At 39.7% G+C, this 22,681-nt stretch overlaps 1 protein-coding gene across 3 annotated transcripts in view; it reads right to left on the minus strand.

Annotated features, from left to right (window-relative positions):
- Positions 1-22,266, minus strand: part of CPNE8 (copine 8) — a 310,582-nt gene extending 288,316 nt beyond the window's left edge. For all 3 annotated transcript variants that reach the window (XM_029205052.1, XM_029205053.1, XM_029205054.1), the window contains exon 1: positions 21,814-22,266. In XM_029205052.1, the coding sequence (XP_029060885.1) occupies positions 21,814-21,950 (137 nt within the window). In that variant the 5' untranslated portion in view covers positions 21,951-22,266. The remainder of the gene's footprint in view (positions 1-21,813) is intronic.
- Between the last annotated feature and the right edge of the window lie 415 nt (positions 22,267-22,681).

Here is a 22,681-nt window from a genome sequence, read left to right on the forward strand (position 1 = left end):
GACAAACAGAGATAAGGCACACAATAACTGAAATGAAAAATACACTAGAAGGAATTAATAGTAGACTAAATGATAGACAAGTAGACAAGAATGGATCAGTAAGCTGGAAGACAAACCAGTAGTAATCACTGCCACTGAAAAGAAAAAATAAAAAAGAATGAAAAGAAATGAGGAAAGTTTAAGAGACCTCTGGAACAACATGAAGAACACTAATATTTGCATTATAGGGGACCCAGAAAGAGAGAAATGGCCCAAGAAAATATTTGAAGCAATAATAGCTGAAAAATTCCCTAACTGGGGAAAAGAAACAGGCTCCCAGTCCAAGAAGCACAGAGTCCCATAAACGATTAACTCAAAGAGGAATACAACAAGACACATTGTAATCAAAATGACAAAAATTAAAGATAAAGAGAGAATACTAAAAGCAGCAAGGGAAAAGCAACAAATCACATACAGGTGAACTACCATAAGACTACCAACCGATGTTTAAGCAGAGACTCTGCAGGCCATTCATTAGACAAGACATGGAAGCAACCTAAGTGTCCATCAATGGATAAATGGTTAAGAGATGTGGTATATATACACAATGGAATATTACTCGGCCATAAAAAAGAATGAAATAATGCCATTTGAGCAACATGGATGGACCTAGAGATTATCATACTAACTGAAGTCAGACAGAGAAAGACAAATATCATATTATGTCACATATATATTATATACATATATAATATATATAAAGCTGAATCACTTTGCTGTACATCTGAAACTAACACATTATAAATCAACTATATTTCAATAATTTTTTTAAAAAATTAAATGAAGAAAGAAAAAAACCTACAACAAAGAATGGTGTACCCAAAAAGGCTCTCATTCAAATTTGATGCAGAAGTCAAAAGCGTTACAGATAAGCTAAAGCTAAAAGAATTCAGTACCACCAAACCAGCTTTACAAGAAATGTTACAGGAAATTCTACAGGTGAAAAAGAAAAGGTCACAACTAGAAACAAGCAAACAATGAAATGTAAAAGCTCACCGGTAAAACCAAACATACAAGAAAGGTAGGAAATCACCCACACACTAAACTAGTAGGGAGGTTAAAGACAAAAGTCGTAAAAACACCCATATCCACAATAAGAAGTTAAGGGATACACAAAAAATTAGATGTAAAATATATCAAAAACAGTAATCATGAGGGACAGAAAGTACAAAGCAGGATATTTTAAACGCATTTGAAGCAATAGAAATTAAGTAAACAATCCCATTAGCTGTTGCAACAGAAAAAATAAAATACCTAGGAATAAACCTACCTAAGGAGGCAAGAGGCCTGTACTCAGGAAGCTATAAGACACTGAAGAAAGAAATCAAAGATGACACAAATGGAGAGATATACCATGTTCTTGGATTGGAAGAATCAATGTCATGAAAATGACTATACTACCCAAAGCAATCTACAGATTCAATGCAATCCCTATCAAATTATCAATGGCATTTTTTACAGAAGTAGAACAAAAAATCTTAAAATTTGTATGGAGACACAAAGGACCCCAAATAGCCAAAGCAATCTTGAGGGAAAAAAATGGAGTTAGAGGAATCAGACTCCCTGACTGCAGACTATACTACAAAGCTACAGTAATCAAGACAGTATGGTACTGGCACAAAAACAGAAATATAGATCAATGGAACAAGATAGAAAGCCCAGAGATAAACCCATGCACCTATGGTCAACTAATCTATGACAAAGGACGCAAGGATCTACAACTGAGAAAAGACAGCCTCTTCAATAAGCAGTGCTGGAAAAATTAGACAGCTACATGTAAAAGGATGAAATTAAAACACTCCCAGGCTTCCCTGGTGGCACAGTGGTTGACAGTCTGCCTGCCGATGTGGGGGACGCGGGTTCATGCCTGTGCTCCACAGCGGGAGGGGCCACAGCAGTGGGAGGCCCATGTACCACAAAACAAACAAACAAACAAACACTCCCTAACACCATACACAAAAATAAATTCAAAATGGATTAAAGACCTAAATGTAAGACCAGACACTATAAAACCCTTAGAGGAAAACATAGGAAGAACACTCTTTGATATAAATCACAGCAACATCTTTTTTGACCCACCTCCTAGAGAAATGGAAATAAAAACAAAAATAAACAAATGGGACCTAATGAAACTTAAAAGCTTTTGCACAGCAAAGGAAACTATAAACAAGACGTAAAGACAACCCTCAGAATGGGAGAAAATATTTGCAAATGAATCAACAGACAAAGGATTAATCTCCAAAATATATAAACAGCTCATGTAGCTCAATATTAAAAAACCAAACAACCCAATCAAAAAATGGGCAGAAGATCTAAATAGACACTACTCCAAAGAAGACATATAGATGGCCAAGAGGCACGTGAAAAGCTGCTCAACATCACTAATTATTAGAGAAATTCAAGTCAAACCTACAATGAGGTATCACCTCATACCAGTCAGAATGGCCATCATCAAAAAAATCTATGGGCTTCCCTGGTGGCGCAGTGGTTGAGAGTCCGCCTGCCAATACAGGGGACACTGGTTCGTGCCCCAGTCCGGGAAGATCCCACATGCCGCAGAGCGGCTGGGCCCACGGGCCATGGCCGCTGAGCCTGCACACCTGGAGCCTGTGCTCTGCAACAGGAGAGGCCACAACAGTGAGAGGCCCGCGTACTGCAAAAAAATAAAGAAAAAAAAATCTACAAGCAACAAATGTTGGAGAGGGTGTGAAGAAAAGGGAACCCTCCTGCACTATTGGTGGGAAAGTAAATTGATACAGCCACTATGGAGAACAGTATGGAGGTTCCTTAAAAAACTAAAAATAGAATTACCATATGACACAGCAATCCCAAACTACTGGGCATGTACCCAGAGAAAACCATAAATCAAAAAGACACATGCACCTCAAAATTCATTGCAGCACTATTTACAATAGCCAGGTCATGAAAGCAACCTAAATGCCCATCAACAGACAAATGGATAAAGAAGATGTGGTACATATAATACAATGGAATATTACTCAGACATAAAAAGGAACGAAATTGGGTCATTTGTAGAGATTTGGATGGGCCTAGAGACTGTCATACAGAGTGAAGTAAGTCAGAAAGAGAAAAACAAATATCATATATTAACACATATATGTGGAATCTAGAAAAATGGTACAGATGAACCAGTTTGCAAGGCAGAAGTAGAGACACAGATGTAGAGGATAAACGTATGGACACCAAGGGAATAAGTGGTGGGGGTGATGGGATGAATTGGGAGATTGGGATTGACATATATACACTAATATGTATAAAATAGGTAACTAATAAAAACCTGCTGTATAAAATAAATAAATAAATAAAATATGTATATGCAAAAATAAATAAAATGAATTTGAAATTAAGAGATCAGCAACTTAAAACAATCTCCTTTATATATAGACTGCTATATGAAAACCTCATGGTAACATCAAATCAAATATCTATAATAAACATACACACAAAAAGAAAATGGATTCTAAACATAACACTGAATATAGTCATCAAATCACAAGACAAGAAAACAAAAGAAAAATGACCAACAAAGACAAATCCAAAACAATTAACAAAATGGCAATAAGAACATACATATCGATAACTGCCTTAAATGTAAATGGACTAAATGCTCCAACCAAATGACACAGACTGGCTGAACTGACACAAAAGCAAGACCCATATATTTGCTGCCTACAAGAAACTCACTTCAGATCTAGAAACACATACAGACTAAAAGTGAGGAGATGGCAAAAGATATTCCATACAAATGGAAATTAAAAGAAAGCCAGAGTAGCAATACTTGTATCAGACAAAGTAAAGTAAAGATTGTTACAAGAGACAAAGAAGGACACTACATAATGATCAAGGATTCAATCCAAGAAGATATTAAAATTGTAAATATATATGCACCCAACACAGGAACACTTCAATATGTAAGAAAAATGTTAACAGACATAAAAGGAGAAATTGACAGTAACACAGTAATAGTAGTGGACTTTAACAGCCCGCTTACATCAATGGACAAATCATCCAGACAGACAAATCAATAAGGAAACAAGCCTTAAATGACATATTAGACCAAATGGACTTAATTGATATTTATAGACTATTACCTCTGAAAGCAGCAAAATATACATTCTTTTCAAGTGCACATGGAACATTCTCCAGTATAGATCATATGCTAGGCCACAAAACAAGCCATGGTAAATTTAAATTGAAATCATGTGAAGCATGTTTTCTGACCATTATAGTATGAGACTAGAAATCAGTTACAAGAAAAGAAATGCAAAAAACACAAACACTTGGACAATAAACATTATGCTACTAAACAACCAATGGATCACTAAAGAAATCAAAGATGAAATCAAAAAATACCTAGAGACAAATGACAATAAAAACATGACAATCTAAAACACATGGGATGTAGCAAAAGCAATTCTAAGAGGAAAGTTTACAGCAATACAATCTTACCACAGGAAGCAAGAAAAATCTCAAATAAACAACCTAACCTTACACCTAAAGCAACTAGAGAAAAAAAAAAAAAACATAGTAGAAGGAAAGAGATCGATCATAAAGCTCAGAGCAGAAATAAATGAAGTAGAGGCTTAAAAAAATTAGAAAAGATCAATGAAACTAAGAGCTGGTTCTCTGAAAAGATAAACAAAATCAATAAACCTTCAGCCAGACTCATCAAGAAAAAAAAAAGGGAGAGTGTCCAAATCATTAAAATCAGAAATGAAACAGGAGAAGTTACATCCAACACCACAGAAATACAAAAGTCATAAGAGACTACTATTAGCAACTATAACAATAAAATGGACAACCTAGAAGAAATGGACAAATTCTTAGAAATGTACAATCTCCCAAGACTGAAGCAGGAAGAAATAGAAAATATGAGCAGACCAATTGCCAGTACTGAAATTGAATCAGTAATTAAAATATTCCCAACAGGGGCTTCCCTGGTGGCGCAGTGGTTGAGAGTCTGCCTGCTGATGCAGGGGACACAGGTTCGTGCCCCGGTCCAGGAAGATCCCACATGCCGCGGAGCGGCTGGGCCCGTGAGCCATGGCCGCTGAGTCTGCATGTCTGGAGCCTGTGCTCCACAATGGGAGAGGCCACAACAGTGAGAGGCACGTGTACCACAAAAAAAAAAAAAAATACTCCCAACAAACAATAGTCCAGGACCAGATGAATTCTACCAAACATTTAGAAAAGACTTATGACCTATCTTTCTCAAACAATTCCCAAAAAATGCAGAGAAAGGAATACTTGAGAACTCACTCAATAAGGCCACCATCACATTGATGCAAAAACCAGACAAAGATATCACAAAAGAAGAAATTTACAGATTAATATCACTGATGAACATTGATGCAAAAATCCTCAGCCAAATATTAGCAAACCAACTCCAACAATACATTAAAAGGATTATACACCATTATCAATGGGATTTATCCCAGAGATGCAAGGATTTTACAATGTCCACAAATCAATCAATGTGATACACCCTATTAACAAACTGAATAAAAACCATATGATCATCTCAATAGACACAGAAAAAGGTTTTCATAAAATTGAATATCAATTTATGATTAAAAAAACTCTTCAGAATGTGGGAATAAAAACAACACATGTCAACATAATAAAGCCCATATATGAAAAACCCACAACTAACATCAATACTCAATGGTGAAAAGCTGAAAGCATTCCCTCTAAGATCAGGAACAAGACAAGAAAACTTTTATTCACCTCATTTACTCAACATAGTTGTGGAAGTCCTAGCCACAGCAATCAGACAAGAAAAACAAATAAAATGAAGCCAAATTGGAAAGGAAGAAGTAAACCTGTCACTGTTTGCAGATGACATGATACTATACATAGAAAATACTAAAGATGCCACCAGAAAACTAATACAGTTCATCAATAAATTCAGTAAAGTTGCAGGATACAAAATTAATATACAGAAATCTGTTGCATTTCTATATACTAACAACAAAATATCAGAAAGGGAAATTAAGGAAACAATCCCATTTACCATTGCATCAAAAAGAATAAAATACCTAGGAAAATCCTATCTAAGGAGGCAAATGACCTGTACTCCAAAACCTATAAGATGCTGATGAAATAAACTGAAGACAACAAAACAAATGGAGAGATAAACCATGTTCTTGGATTGGAAGCATCAATATTGTTAAAATGACCATACTACCCAAGGCAATCTACAGACTCAATGCAATCCCTAACAAAATACCAGTGGCATTTTTCACAGAATTAGAACAAAAAAATTTAAGATTTGTATGGAAACAGAAAGGACTCTGAGGAGTCAAAACAATCTTGAGAAAACAAAACGGAGCTGGAGGAATCAGGCTCCCTGACTTCAGACTATACTACAAAGCTGTAGTAATCAAAACAGTATGGTACTGATGCAAAGTCAGAAATATAGGTCAATGGAACAGGATAGAAAGCTCAGAAATAAACCCACAAACCTATGGTAAATTAACCAGTGATGAAGGAGGCAAGAATGTACAATGGAGAAAAGACAGTCTCTTTGATAAATGGTGCTGCAAAAATTCAACACCTACATGTAAAAGAAATAAATTAGAAGATTTTCTAACATCATATACAAAAATAAACTCAAAATGGATTAAAGATCTAAATGTAAGACCAGATACTATAAAACTCCAAGAGGAAAACAGGCAGAACACTTTTTGACATAAATGGTAGCAATATTTTTTAAAAACCATCTCCTAGAGTAATGGAAACAAAGCAAAATGAACAAATCGAACCTAATTAAATTTAAAAGCTTTTGCACAGCAAAGGAAAACATAAGCAAAATGAAAAGAACATATGGAATGGGAGAAAATATTTGCAAACAATGCTACGGACAAGGGCGTACTTTCTAAAATATACAAACAGTTCATACAGCTCAATATTTTTTTTTAAAAGGAACAATCAAGAAAAGGGCAGAAACCCTTAATAGACATTTCTCCAAAGTAGACATACAGATGGCCAACAGCTACATGAAAAGATGCTCAACATTGCTAATTATTAGAGAAATGCACATCAAAACCACAATGAGGTATTACCTCTCACTGGTCAGAATGGCCATCAAAAAGTCTACAAATAATAAATCCTGGAGAGGGTGTGGAGAAAAGGGAACTCTTCTGCACTGTTGATGGGAATGTAAATTAGTACAGCCAGTATGGAGTACAATATGAAAGTTCCTCAAAAAACTAAAAATAGAGTTACCACATGATCCAGCACTCCCACTCCTGAGCATATATCAGGAAAAGATGAAAACTCTAATTCAAAAAGATACATGCACCCAAATGTTCATAGCAGCACTACCTATTGATACAATAGCCTAGACAAGGAAGCAACTTAAATGCCTGTCAACAACTGAATGGATAAAGAAGATGTGGTATATATATACAGTGGAATATTACTCAGCCATAAGAATGTATGAAATATTGCCATTTGCAGCAACATGGATGGACTAAAAGACTATCATAGTAAGTGAAGTAACTCAAAGACAAATATTATATGATATCACTTATATGTGGAATAAAAAAATATGATACAAATGAACTTACTTTAAAAACAGAAATAGAGTCTCAGACATAGAAAGCAAACTTATGGGCACCAAAGGGTAAGGGGGGGAGATAAATTAGGAGTTTGGGATTAACACATACACACTACTATATATAAAACAGATAAACAGCAAGGACCTAGTGTACAGCACAGGGAACTATACCTAATTTCTTATAATAACCTATCACGGAAAATAATCTGAAAAAGAATATATATATATATATATATATATATATATGTATAACTGAATCACTTTGCTGTATACCTGAAACTAACAAAACATTGTAAATCAACTGTACTTCAATTTTTAAAAAATAGTATAAAACTCTTAAAAAAAACAAGAACTTACAGAAGAGTAACGGAATATGGCTAGTGGTCAGAAGCATACACCTAAGAATTAAATATGTATAGAGCAGGATCTCCATACATACCTTGCCGCCCCACCACCACCACCCCAGATGTGCAACTTAGGCCAAATTACTTGAACGTTCTCTGAACTTCAATCTCTTCACCTGTAAAATAGGACATAATATTACCTGTTTTACATAACTGTTGTAAGGATTGAGCAAATTAGCATATATTAAGTGCTCTACACATTGTCTCACATAGATTTAGATTTGGACACCGATGTAAATGTCCAAAGCTTTCAAGTTTCTTGGACTCATTAGTACAGCTTATATTTGAATAGCTTTACTGTCTAATAAATAGAAATATTACCCAGGGATTATTCAATGATATTTTGTATCTTCAGAGCTTCAGGAAATTATCTGATAATTCCCTCAGAATGTTTGGAGTATTATTCTTTACAGAATAAACTTGACAAAATGTCTAACAACTTGAAAAAGAAGGCCTGATAGTTAATGACCCTGGCTGAAGAGACATTAACATTAACAGTTGTCACAAGTTTGAAAGTATTAAGGTATTGTATGTCAGGCAGTGAACATTGGCCATTGAGGCAAGGCAGCTTTTAAATATACTTCATTTTATCACTGGCAATAAGTGCTTACCCATTTTCAGCCTGTCTTGTCATCTACTTGGATATCTGTTTTATCACATGTCTGACACAAAAGACCTCTCTAAATAAACATCAGCCCATTGATCTTACTGGTCAGATGCAAGAATGTGCTTTGATTCTGAAACTTTGTTGTTAAACACTACCTCCTATTTGTCAAATCCTATTAGGTCCACATGTCTGATTATGTGTGTTCCGGTGGAGGAGCTGTGGGGTAAAATCTGTAGAACATGAGTATGCATTTCCAAATCTACACTCTTGTGACCATTATTTTATTCTATATCTCCTCCAGGTATATGCCTGGACTACAGTGTATGGTCTTTAACATTCCCTTTTGTAACTGCAACTTTGCATTTCATGTTTGTATGACTTCCCAAATTGATTGTAATTATCCCAAAGTATTAGAATACAAAGACCCTTCTCTCCTATATTGCTTCTGTGCCACACGGCAATATACTGATAATAAACTGAGATAAGACTAACAGTTATTAACTCCTTTTTTGTGACAGGCATGGTGCTGGGTATTTTATAGCCTTTACTTCATTTACTTCCCCAATAATCCTATAAATTTGGTTTTTAAGTCATTTCCATTTTACTGATTAGGAAATGAGATTCCAAAAGTTGAAATAAGTTACCAAAAATACCATTACAAAAAGGGATAAAAATGGGATTTAAAGACGTCTGACTCAATTCCATTTTCTTGCTGGTATACTTTGCTGCCCCAAATTCTCATTAATCTTTAAATGCAACTTACTCATGGGAATGAAAGTATTTAGAAAGGTGCAGCCAGAAGTTTATACTTCACTCAGCTTATTTAAAGAGGAATAGGGGGAAATAACCAAAACAAGCTATTAAAATCTCCTTGAGAAGATAGCTTATCAATAACTTCAGCTCTAGAAAACTATTCCCAGGAAAAAAAGAATCACAGGTGTACTCAAGTGTTTGCAAATAAGAATGCTCACATGAAGCAGATGAACAGTAACTTATTGAAATAAATTTTGGAAAATAAGAGATAAATTAAATAAATATAGTATACCCAAATAATGGACTACAGCAGAGACATGGAAGGTTATATTTGCAAAAACTAATGACATCTTCATGATATAATATTACTAGAAAAGTGCAGAAGATAAATTGTATAGAATATATAGTATGATCCCATTATACAATGTGTGTGAACTTACACACACACACAAAAACACACATAGAGGGACAACGAGAGTATAAATGTGATGTTATACATGAGAGTATGTGGCTGAACCACACTGGTTCCATTTTGTCAGCTCCTTCTTAAGCTCCCAGGCCTACTCCCTTCCCTTCCATCCACTGCACTTTATGGAGCTGCCTACTTTGTTTTTTGGCCTCAAAGTTCCTTCTCATTTTGGAGGATATTATTCAATACCTCTGCCTCCCAACAATTGGCAAGCTAGCCAGAAGACAGAAAATGAAACAGGCATGGGTAAAGGAACTGTGTTGGGGGAAAGCCCATTGTCAGTGGTGGAAATCCCAGGATGGCCAGCTTCCTCCACGTGGGGAGATCTAGCCAAGTTTGGAATGCTTCAGGCAGGCACGTGAGTTTGGGGACACCCCGAAAACACCAAAAGGGTTGCTGGACGTTCTAACTGAAACAACAGGAAAAAGAAACTAAGGTGGGAAAATAGGTATGCTATGGCCTCTGCATTGGGCCCTGAGACTGATACAGAAAACGAGCTCCAACTCAGGTAGGAACTAGAAAAATCTAAAGAGGCCCTGGCATTAGAATAAGATCTACAAGTGGCTTGTTCCTCTAGTTAGGATCTACTAGCCAAAAAGTTACAACAACAAGAACACCTGGAGGTCAAGCTAAAATGACTAAAGTTGCTAAAATGCAAAGGCGGCACCTGTATTCACCAACAAAGTGAATACCATCATCTCACGGGAAGACTGGAATCCCAAATGGTAGGATCCAAGGTGTAATGATTCCTCTGAGTAGGAAAATATAATTGTTGAAGAGAAAGATGACCCAAGGACTCATCCACTCATTCAAACAAAGACTCAGGCAACCCATGAAGAAATATTTACCACAGGTATGAAGGATTGCTTCTTACAGTCTTGCTCCTGGAGCCTAGTATAGCACCTTAATATCAGTTCTGGCACCTATGGTCAGTAAAGCAATAGCTCTGGTAGTTGCAATTATAGCAGATCTCAGTGAAACAGAAAGAGTCCACCACGAAGGAAACAGAAAGGCAAACAAAAATAAAGAAATAAAGGTGAAACAAAGAAAGGATGGAGAAAACACAGAAAGGACCAACCCAGTTGACATGCAAACAGCTTTGGCAGGATATAGGAGTAGCAAGGACTCCAAAGGAAGACATTGATAAGCAACCTAATTAAGTCCTGTTATCTTTGTGGAAAGCCCTAACAAGACAGTTCACTCCTCTGCCTACTGACCATAAACATGTGGCAGTGGGTCCCAGTGTCCCATCACTAGAAGTAGAACGCCAGGATGGATCCCCTACATGCAGAGAACTAGGGGTTGGGACAACGTTGCCCTCTACTTTGTGTTGTAGGAGGTGACTGGAAGCCCCAAGTGGAACTGATGATTTATTGGACCTGCACGAACAGTCTTAGCACTGGTAGATACCACAGCTGAGTATACCTTACTGCATGACAACCTTTTTAAATTTGGGGGAGAATACGGGCTATAGATAGATAAGGGGGCCAAACTATTCGAGTAAGACAAACCAGCTTATATCTCCAAACTGGCTGTTTGTCCCCTGCCTGTCCCTCATATACATTGACCACATACCAGAATATATACTAGGCGTTGATGTTTCACAAGACCTAGATTTGACCACCACTACTGGAGAGTTCTGCCTTCGCATCAGAGTGGTGAAACCCATGTTGGTGGGCCATGTAAAGTGAACCCTTGTCCATTTACCCTGCCAGATTGTTAATGTCAAAGAGTATTGGCTGCCTGGGGGCTATGAAGAAATTACTACTACACTTAAAGAACTAGAAAATGTGGGAGTCATTAGATCCATGCATAGCCCCTAAAATAACCCATTGCAGCCAGTAAAATGGCCTAAAGGGACTGTTGACTAAAGAGAATTAAATAAGGTGGTTCCTCCCATCCCTGTGGAGGTCTCCAATATTGCTACTATTTTAGAACATCTTTCCTCTGCGCTGAAAACTTTCTATTGTGTGACTGACCTCTGTAACCCCTTTTACAACATTCTTTTGTGTGCTAGCTCTCAAGATCAATTTGCCTTCAACTGGGATAGGAGGCAATGGACCTTTCAGGTCTTGCCTCAAGGTTATTTACAGTCCTGCCATTTGTCATAGTTTGGTTGCTCAGGACCTAGAAATCTGGTGAAAGCCCCACCCTGAGCTGGAATTATTTCATTACATTGATGACATTATGTTGACCTCTGATGCCTTGTCACTCCTGCCCCGAACTACTGCCTCTTTACAGACACATTTACAGAACTGAGGATAGGAAGTAATAAACACTGACAAGATCCAGGGACCTGGGCAGTCAGTAAAGTTTTGGGGAGTTATCTGGTCAGGTAAGACAAAAGTTACCCCAGCCTCGGTTATCGATAAAATCCAAGCCTTGGCCAGACCAGTCAGTCAAGGAATTACAATCCTTTCTGTGGTCACTAGATTATTGTCATCCTTTCACACCGCATTTGGCACAAATAATACGGCCCCTATAGTACTCTCTGGTTAGAAAGGGACAAAAATGGGACTAGGACATCCACCTTCAGGAAGCTTTTGAAAAGGCTGAAATTGTAGTAAAACAGGTTCAGGCTCTGGGAGTACTTATGTGGGACGCTGCCTGTGAATTAGATGTTGACTCATACCTGAAAGGTTCTGGCTAGGGCCTGTGGCAAAGGCAGGAAAGGAATTGCATCCCACTAGGATTTTATTCTCAGTTGTAGAAGGGACAGCAGGTGAGGTACAGCCCTAATGAAAAACAGCTCCTTGTAGTCTACCTGGCCCTGCAGCAAAAACAGAAGGCCTCACCATGGACTTAACAGTGTCTGTTCAAACTTCCCTCCCAGTAAGTGAATGGGTTAAGAACATGCTCCTTAAACCAAAAAGTGCCTGTGCCCAGGTAAGCACACTGCAAAAGTGGCACCCATACCTTCAACAAGGTAATGTGTACAATTCAAGCCTGCTGTCTGAGAAATTACATGCTCTCCTTGGGCCAGGGTCTTATGTGAATCTAGACATGGCCCCTCAGATACCACCCATCGCTCCCCTCTCAGCCAAGTCAAAGACGGAATCGGGACCATTCCTCCTGAGACATAGTTCACCAATGGCAGCAGTCAAGGCAATATCCCCACCTGGCCCACTTCAGCAGTTCGCCTGGATTTCAATGTCATTTGGTTTGAAGAAGGCACTAAGCACAGCAGTCAGCGGGCTGAACTGGGGGCAGTATAGCTTGAGATCACTCATCAATCTACGCCCCTCTATACAGCCACAGACAAGTGGGCTGTGTGAAAAGGACTGACCATGTGGATGTCACAATGTCATCAGGAAAGCTGGACTATCTTGGGACGGCACCTGTGGGGAGCTGACCTACAGAGGGACATCTGGGATGTGTGCACACAACCCAGTACTGCCATCAAGGTAAGGCACGTCTCTGCACATTCTCCAACTACACTGCCTGGGAACCACAAAGCAGACACCCTAGCCAAGGAGGAAGCTGTCCTCCTGGAAGAGTTACAGACTCCCTCAGACGTGGCAAAGTGGCTTCACTGAAAACCAGGACAGACACTGAGGCCCCAACCACCTGGGAGATAGCCAAGAGGTTACACCTCTCCATCAAATACACTGACTGGCAGGCAGTTGACAGGGACTGCCCCCACTGTAGCCTGTGGTGACGACCCCTGAGACATACTCCTGGTCACATCGGACGAGCACTAGTCCAGTGACCAGGTGGTAAGTGGACTATATCAGCCCCCTGCCCTTATCAGAAGGACACAAGTACACATTGACCTGTGTGGACACAGGTACCTGACTGATACAAGCCTTTCCCAGTAAGAGGGCAAATCGGACAGCCATGATTAGGGGCTTGACCAAGTTGGAAAGTATGTACTGGATCCCCATTCATACAGACAGCAACCAAGGGACCGATATCACTGGTCGTGATGTAAAAGAATGGGCTGAAGCCCAGAAGATTTTACGGACCTTCCATCTGCCATATAACCCAACAGCCACAGGGCTGGTAGAAAGAATGAACAGGTTACTGAAAGAGACACTGAAGAAGCTTTCTCCAGACGGGTCTTTAAGAGGATGTTCTCCACCACTATTAGAAGCCATGTGGCTGCTAAACACTGAATCCACAGCAGGCCACAGGTCTGCTTATGAGAGACTGACTCTGCCTGCTCTGCCAGCTAGGGCCTTAAAGGTACAAGTGTTAGAAGGAGCACTGAGACCCATCTGATGGGATGTGGGTCTTATCCTAAGAGTGTCACAGAACCTCCTACCTGGGGAGACAGATTGGAGACAAATGGTATACCCCTCCCAGGTGGCTTGGCATCCTTATACCTTGGGGGTAAGGGCTAGGCCCTGGCATAGTATTTCCTCAATCTTTCTAAGTGAAGGCCCAGCCATAACCAAGGTGATCACCCCCATAGAAATCAAATGGGGGACTGAAGTAGGGCTTCTTTTATGAGCCCCTACTGAAGCTCCCACATATAATATCTCCCTGCCCAGTTCCGATGTAAAGGCACAAAATGTCTGGTATTGTCCTATTGGAAAAGTATCAAAGCCCAGGGTGATCCTGGCACATGGAGATCAAACTGCTACAGTGTTGTTTCTGAATGAAGATTTGTCTTTCTTGGTACCTTTAAAACACTTATCATCCTTAGCCTTTTCCTTCTAAGATTAGTGCCACCTACCTTCACTAATGCATTCTTGTCCTGGGCTACCACCTATGTTGACATCCACAACCACTCTGACTTCTGGGTATGCAGATTGCTGCCAATGTCTAGCTCTGAAGTAATGCCAGGGGTATACTGTCTTTCAGCCTTACATCACGGGGACAATGGGTGGGGCCAGCATGTAAACTCCTGATGTCTGGCTCTAGGGTATTCTCGGAAGAATGGTGGATAAGATCGTGCAGGCCTTATAGATGTCAGGGGTGCAGCGTGGAGCTGAACCATACTGGCTCCATCTTGTCAGCTCTATCTTAGGCCTGCAGTCCTTTCCAGGTGACTGAGCTTTAGCCTAGTTCACAAAGGAATGCGCCCAAGCCAGATGAGTTCCCTATCAACTTTTACCCTTGCCTTCATCTAAAATGAAAGCTGGAAGAGGGCCTTTTGCTGAGGTAGATGGTTAATGGTCATGAGACCCAGAAGTGGGGTGGGTGTCCCTGGTTCCAGTCTGTGTGGATGTGCTTCTCACTTGGTAGTCAGATTCTGTTTTTAACTTTGGTACCTTTAAATCCCCCATACCCCTTTTGGCAGTATAAAGCACAGCTGTGAATGCCTCTGGATCTTCTGTTCGCCTGATCTTTCCTACCTGTATGTAAGTTACCCACAATAAACTTTATAATTGCACTTTATGGGGTTGTCTGCTTCATTTTTCAGTCTCAAAGTTCTTTCTCAGTTCGCAGGATATTATTCAATATGTCCGACTCCCAAGATAAAGAAATGAACTGAATGCATATAGTTTGATGAAACAGTGGGTGATTTTTATTTTGTGCTTATATCTATTTGTAATTACTGATTGCTTAATTAATGTGACAAGCAGTGTTTTAACTCATGTAAATGTATTAGCTTATGTAACCCTCAAAACAAAATAAGAGGTAGGGGCTATTGTTATACCCACTCTACAAATGAAAAAATTGAGGAACAGAGAGATTAAGTAACTTTCCAAGTTTTCATAGCTAGCAAGTGTTAGAACTGGTCTACTTCCACACCCATGCTCCTCAAGGCTAAGCAAACTGGCTCAAATAAGCAAGTGTTATTATTATAAAACAGGCTAACAAATGAATAAAACCCCTTTGAGATGGATTGTTTTTCTTCTCTGCCTTGAGTAAAATCAAATAGGGAATTCAGGCTTCTGACTATTATGCCACAAACAGCATACCTAAAAGAGCACAGCTTTAGCATCCTCTCCTATGGGGCCGTGCTTTGTGAATTGCTTCTAGACTCACATTCTCCACATTACAAGGCTGTTTTAAACACTCCAAATGCTAAAAAAAAAAATGCAGGGCATACCAAACTATTGATAGAACAACAACATGAGTAAAGCTTTTCTCTGCTAAGACATACCTGGGCAACTCCGCCATTGAGACTTCAAAAGCACTGTCCAAACATGCCCCTAGGACAAATTTCCCTGAAACTCTGGGGTTAAGACAAACCCAAAAAAGCACTATTGGGTGAATACAATTCTGAACCACAGGGCCTCAGGAACTGCAGAGCCAGAGAATAGGCTGTTATGGCCATGCCTGTCACATGCCTCATTAACAGGATAACAGGTATTCTAATTTCCCTAGCTTATAGTAACTTTATAATTCATCAGTATCACTTGAAAACCTATTTACAGGCTAATGTCAAATATTTTGTCTGACAAAAGAAGGGTAAAGTGTGTATAAGAGATAAACCAATGTGGACTGGAGTGGAGCCACCAATCGAACACTTTGATTCTCTTTCACCATAGATATTCGGAACAGCATCAGTATCTGTTTCAAACTGTATCACTTCCCACTGGACCAATCAGATTCTGTCTCTTGGAATTGAATTTGCTTTCCCCAGTGCTCAATTAATCACTAAATGAGTTGGAACTGTAACACATAAATTTGCAAAGTACATCCCACTAGTGGATGGAAAAATGAAAAAAAATCTTCAAAGTAAAAGAAGAATAAAGATGTGGAAAGGACTACATGAAAAGAAGAAAAGAAGTGTTTTGCAGGCTGCCAAAACCTTTCATGGATTATAAAAGATCACACAACCCCACTTATTATAGTAAAAAAGTAAAACCAGAGACCGAGCCGAACTTGACACTACAATTTCTAATAGTGACAACCTGACAGCAGCAGTAATTTTCCTTTGTACATGCTTTATCTTTTACAAAAGGCCTATAAACAGTGATGTGCAAGTATGTTTAAGAACAGATTTCCCCCAAAAAACTGAATGTATGTGTGTGTTGTATGTACATAATTTATTATAAATTTTACTGATATAAAGTATGTGTAGCTGAGCAATTTACAAATAATAAAATATATACAAATAATATTTTTATTGTAAATTCTATAGAGCCAATTGATTCCCACAGAATGTCTTAAGCATAGACAACAATAAAACAATATGTCAAACCCTGATTTGTAGTGTTTGCCACTTTCCATGATGTAAATATTCCCACCACAGTCAATTTCAAGCTGCCAAATGTGATGTCACTGAACATGGATTGAGATAAGATGAGCAGTAGCACATAATTGCATAATATTTTCAACTCACAGATTTAAGAAACAGAGCATAGATGATAGTAAAGAATCCAGATAATAATAAAATGTAGTTACTAAAATAATTAGGAAGTAATAATTTTTGAGTATGTCTTAACTTTGTCTTTGATATAATTTAATTTTAGACTTACATAACTTAAATTTTTAAAAATCTCTGTATTTAACCACTAGCACACGAATTCCTATTTCAATCCCATTTAAGCCAGTTCCAGCATGCCATTGAAAAGTATACTCCTAGCACCTCACTGAGGCAGGTACTGTTAATCCAAACCAAGTAACTACAGTCAGAGTCATTAGCTCATCAAACAAGTAAATTAAAATGTTTAATGTATAGGGAAATGGTAAAAAAAAAAAGCCTGGTACAAAATTTCCAAAAGACAGTTCATAAGCCTTGTGTAATATGAGGTGTCTGAGAAGTCAGCAGTGCCAGGACAGAGTAACAACATCTTGTCAGCAAGTTGAGAATGAATCACCAATGGCCCTATCTAAAGCAAAGAGAAATTTCTGACTACCACTCACATACTAGGTTCAGAGTTGATTTATTCATAGATTGTTCATTCCAACAATATCTTTCTTTTAATTTAATGTATATAACCAGCACATGGAAAACTTTTTAAAAGTACAGATTCCTGGACCTTAGTCCCAGAGATTTTCATTCAGTAGATCTGGTGTGGGGCCTAGGGGTTTGTATTTTAACAGGCAAACCCCTCTCCCCATGACAGATGATTCATTCAGAGAATTACATCATCCAGCATTTACTGACTACTTATTCTATGCCAAGTTCAGAATGTGTAGATACGAAAGAGAGAAAACTTGTCCTCAAGGAGACTACAGAGACCAAGAATTATAACTATAATATTGGTACATACCAGCTGCTTTGAGAATACAGCAAAATCCAGCTTGGAAGAGGGGTCGGGATCATGAGAGAAAATGATGTTTGACCTGAGCCTTGAAGAAGGAGAACAAGCTAATCAAGAAAAGAAGGAGAAGAGAGGAAGGGACGTTCAGGGCAGAGAACAGCATGTGTACAGCCACATAGGCAAAGAGAGTTTGGCTCAATAGGACAACAGCACATGCTTTGGGACTGTACCTCTTATTAGTGTTCTGTAGCCACATTTACCTGGCCCTAGTTTTCGCATATAGTAAGCACATATTTGTTAGACTATGTTCAGTCATAGAGTTCATGCAAGGAGTGGTGGGAGATTAGGCAAGACAGTTATGGCCAGGTCAGGAAGTGCTTTTTAGAATTCCTAGTACAAAGTAGGAATTACTTTTCCACTTTGTATTCTTCCTTCCACACTAGATTTTAAAATTAGTTTTATCACCATTACAGGATTATTGCTTTGAAAGGATTTACATGTGATACCTAACCTACAAAATCTAGAAATATAGACTGCCCTCCCTGCTTTTATACTTGATAAGCTAATTTCTCAATCAGAGAAAATGACAAAAATCATCAAAACAGTGTGTGAGAAATAGTGCAACAAACCAAGTTTCCAGGGAAAACAGTTAATTACTGCATATTATTTTTCCCATTGGTTTTAACATTATTCTATGTTAATCTGTTTTCAGAATAAAACAGGAATGTTATAAATGTTACTTTATGTTTCTAAGGTTGTATCATTTCAGCTATAGACACTTTAATTAGGTAACCCAATAACTTAAAAATCTTAAATGTTAAAAAATTAACATAATTTTTAAAATGAATGCAATAAGAGCTAAATAATGAGTAGAAGCTTAGGTCAAAGAGTAGGAGCTTATCTCTACATAAATATAGCTAGAAAAGTGTACTTGTCACTCTAACAACCAACTTTGTAGCTACTACGGAAACTCCACATATACTGCCCTTTCTCTCATACCAACAATGCCAATCTGTCTTGTCTCCACTTGAGCCCCATCTCCTCTTTGCAGCATATTCCAAGTACTCTGTTCCACAATGATCTCCTCCCTACCTGTGCATGAACCTCATCTTTGGATTTAGTCCTATGTTATTGTGTGTTATATAATCTAATATTATATTTATCTCCCAACCAGATTTTATGTTTTCAGCGAACTTCTCTTGCATTTCTCATGGAGCATGGCATAGGGCTAAACATATAAGACACTCAAACACTTCCATAAGTGAATAGACGAAATGATTTCCATGAATTGTGTTTTGCTTAAAGCTTCAATTGCTGATTTTCTCACCTCCCTCAAAATGAAGATGCAAACATCATAAAACTTTTACAAAGTCTTAGATTGGACACAGTGAAAGGAGGTTATCAAAAGGGTTGTCAGCAAATCATAAGAAGTCTTCAATATGAAAAGGCAAGGTAATTCCTTGCTCTGCTTGCCCATAGTAAGGCTAAGTGGCTTACAGCTGCACCTTGTTGCTAAGTAAAATCCCCACAAGCAACCAGGAAATACGCTTTTTATACATATCAAAGAAGAAAGAGAAAGAGGGAACAGGTATCTCAAGGCCATCTCTATCCTTGTATCCTTTAACCAATTTATTGAAGTTCAAAAGAGAAGAACTATTTACAGAATTCCATAGCTGAATCATATATAATGCATTTATTCAATAAATACTATTTCCAATATCATAATAATAACTAACATTTTTTAACATTCTTTTGTGTCATACCTCGCGTTAGTATTTTTCAGATATCATTTTATTAAACTCTGGTAACACCCTATATAACATAAATACCATAATTATCTTCATTTTAGACATTAGAAAGCTTAAAGACTTGCTCCAAGGCAACAACACTAGTAAGTCACAAAGCCAGAATATATAACCAGGTCTCTTATGCCAAAGCCCAAAAGACACCACCATCTACCATTACAAGATCCAATTATGAACAGTATAAGTTCTAAAAGTACTTGGGTTCTCTTTCAGAACTTATTTTTCTATTTGAACATTTAAAAATTAAAAACAATACATAAATCAGTGGTATTAAAAAAGGCTGAAACAAGGGGATCTCCAGGTTCTGAGGTAGCAAGCTGAAAGAAACTGGCTTAAAGCCAACTGACTTCAGGATTCCCAGTACTACACCCATAGCAAACAAGCATCAAAGGGAGGAAAAAAACAACAACAAAACAAGCAGTTAAATACGGACCTTATGGGCAGAAAGACCAGCTAAGGTATAATTTCTCCATCACCCCTAAAGAGCTTATGGGGAATTCAGATTTAATTTACATTTGCATTCATTCCATGTACAGGCCACATGCCATTCAGACTTGTAGGATGTTCAGCAGAGAGTAAGAACTCTAGAAAATGCTGTTATTGTAGGACTTTAGGCTATGCATTATCTGTATACATTAATAACCTCCCTCTAGCACGCAAAGCTAGCTTCAGAGAAAAGAAAAAGGCCTAGAAATTAAGGTCTAAAGAGAATTTTCCATTCAGATTCACTTGTTCAATTGACAGAAATCTCAGGCAGCATTTAAAGCAGTGACCACAATAAGGCAAAAGCTTAATGTTAGCAACCACTATCAGAATTACTGTTATGGTCTGAGGTCACTTAAGAGGAAGCAAGCAATCATGGGATATAGTTTCAGGGAAAGCTATAAAGCTATCTATCACCTATCCCCTAATACCTTGGGGGAGGGGAGTGTTGGTGCTTGAGTTTCCACCAAAAAAATAATAATAAATCATTCCTTTGGCTTTTAAGCTTAGTCTTGTGACAATGCAAAATTAAACACCACTGGGTTGATAGCAGTTTATGCCTTGGGGCTTATTTACACCGAAGATTACCCCTGTTTATTAGATTTCTTCAAGATTTTTTCCTTTTTTTGCTAAAAAAAGGAAGGGGAGGATTTGAGGGCATTAAAAACAAGCGAAAAGTGGACAGATGAGAAGAGCTTTCCACTGAGAAAGATCAAAGTATGCAAACAAGGGAGTGGGCTCCAGTCAGTAGTATAATTTGCAAGTTCTCTCTCTCCTTCTGTTGCCATTACAAATTTAGTGTAGTCTGTCCATCTGTTTCTCAAAATCTTCTGCAATATAGCAATTATGCTGCTTTATTTACAAGGAAACTGACCCAAAGAACGTCACTCAAAGGAGTCTGAAACGTACAGCAGAGTGTAGGTTGTTACACACACTCAAATGTATCCACTTGCAGGCAAAATGTCTTGACTTCCCACACTTTAGGTAAGGCTGCAGCCCAAATCTCCACCTAGAAGGCCAAAGGCAAAGAGCCCGGGGTGGGGGCGGGAAGCAAGCTGGATGGCTCCAGGAAGTGGGTGGGGAGGAAGCTGCCGGGTTTGGAGCCAACCTTGCAGACAGCAGGTTTGCACACGCCTACCAGAGGGAGTCCTGGGCCACTGCGCGCATTGCTCACAAGCGCTTTTGGCAATGCTGTCCCCTTCGATTCCTGTCATCACCCAACCCCACAGCTCGGGTGTGCGACGTGAAAAAGGGCTTGTAATGTGGGCGGAGGCCAGGGGTTCCCGCCGCTGAGTCACAGCCCAGCCAACTTTTACAGCATTTCCCAGAAAGGAAATTAAGTCTCAGTCCCGTAGCCTACACTCGCTCCTAGTTGCGGCTCTCCGCTCTGTCACTCGACCCGGCGGTGACTCGAGACCCACAGTCGGGCTATTTCCCACTCACTGCGCAACTTCACACCCGCGCAAAGCCTCGGGGTACCCTGAGCGCTTGCCAAGCGCTACCGACCGGGTAGATGGGAGGGTAGAAGGGAGCCAGAAGGAGGGAGGGGGAGGGCTGCGTCCTCACCTGCAGGACACGGACACCTCCACTCGTGTGGCCGGGATGGCCGCGCTCAGCTGGTTTAAATCCCCGAGGCCGGCGGTGCTGGTGTAGCGGCTGTCCATCTTGGAGGTAGGCGCCGTGGGCTTGGCTGGCGCCCACATCCAGAGCTCCGGCCGACTGAGAGCTCCTAGCCCAGCTCCCGACAGTCGGGGTTGGAGGTTGAGGAGGAAGAAGGCAGAGGCAGCTCGCGGGAAGTGGGAGGGAGGGGAGAGGCGGACCTCAGTGCAAAGCCACGAGGCAGCAGCAAGCCAGGCCTGCACAAGCTGAAGCTGCCGGGGAAGTGGCGCACCGGGCTCTCAGCTTCCCCGCCCCCTCCTTGCAGGCAGCAGCCCCGGCTGAGGACACTCCGCGATCCTTTCCCGGCTCTGAGCGTCAGGCTCTGCGGAGCCACCGGGCAGCCTGGCGGGATAGGTGGCCGCAGACCCAGAACCCAACCGTCTAGTAGAGCAAGCCCAGCCCGGTTTGGAGCGCGGTTAGGGTTTTGTCTCCGCCTCTTCACACCCACGACAGTTCCTAAATTCCGCATCATAAGCCCACCCCTTCCCATCCAGCGGTGATCCTCACCTCGCTCTCGGAGTCCACGGAGGTCCCCCCCACTACGCCATAGGACAGGCGAGCCGAGTCCCCGCTTCTGAACTGTCCGCCCGCTGCCGCTTAAGGATTGGGGAGGATGAGACGGACTTGGGGACGATCTCCAACCTTATGTATGCGGTGGTAAAGTAACAGATCAATATATGGAACAAGATGAGAGCAGGGTGGACCTAAGGTGGAGGGGGAAAAAACTATATGGGATTTAAGGGAGCCATCTGGTTTCCCTCTTCCTTGAGTTCTT

Source organism: Monodon monoceros, unplaced genomic scaffold, assembly GCF_005190385.1.
Source record: "Monodon monoceros isolate NGI ecotype Baffin Bay Population unplaced genomic scaffold, NGI_Narwhal_1 Super_Scaffold_6, whole genome shotgun sequence".
Lineage (NCBI taxonomy): Eukaryota > Metazoa > Chordata > Mammalia > Artiodactyla > Monodontidae > Monodon > Monodon monoceros.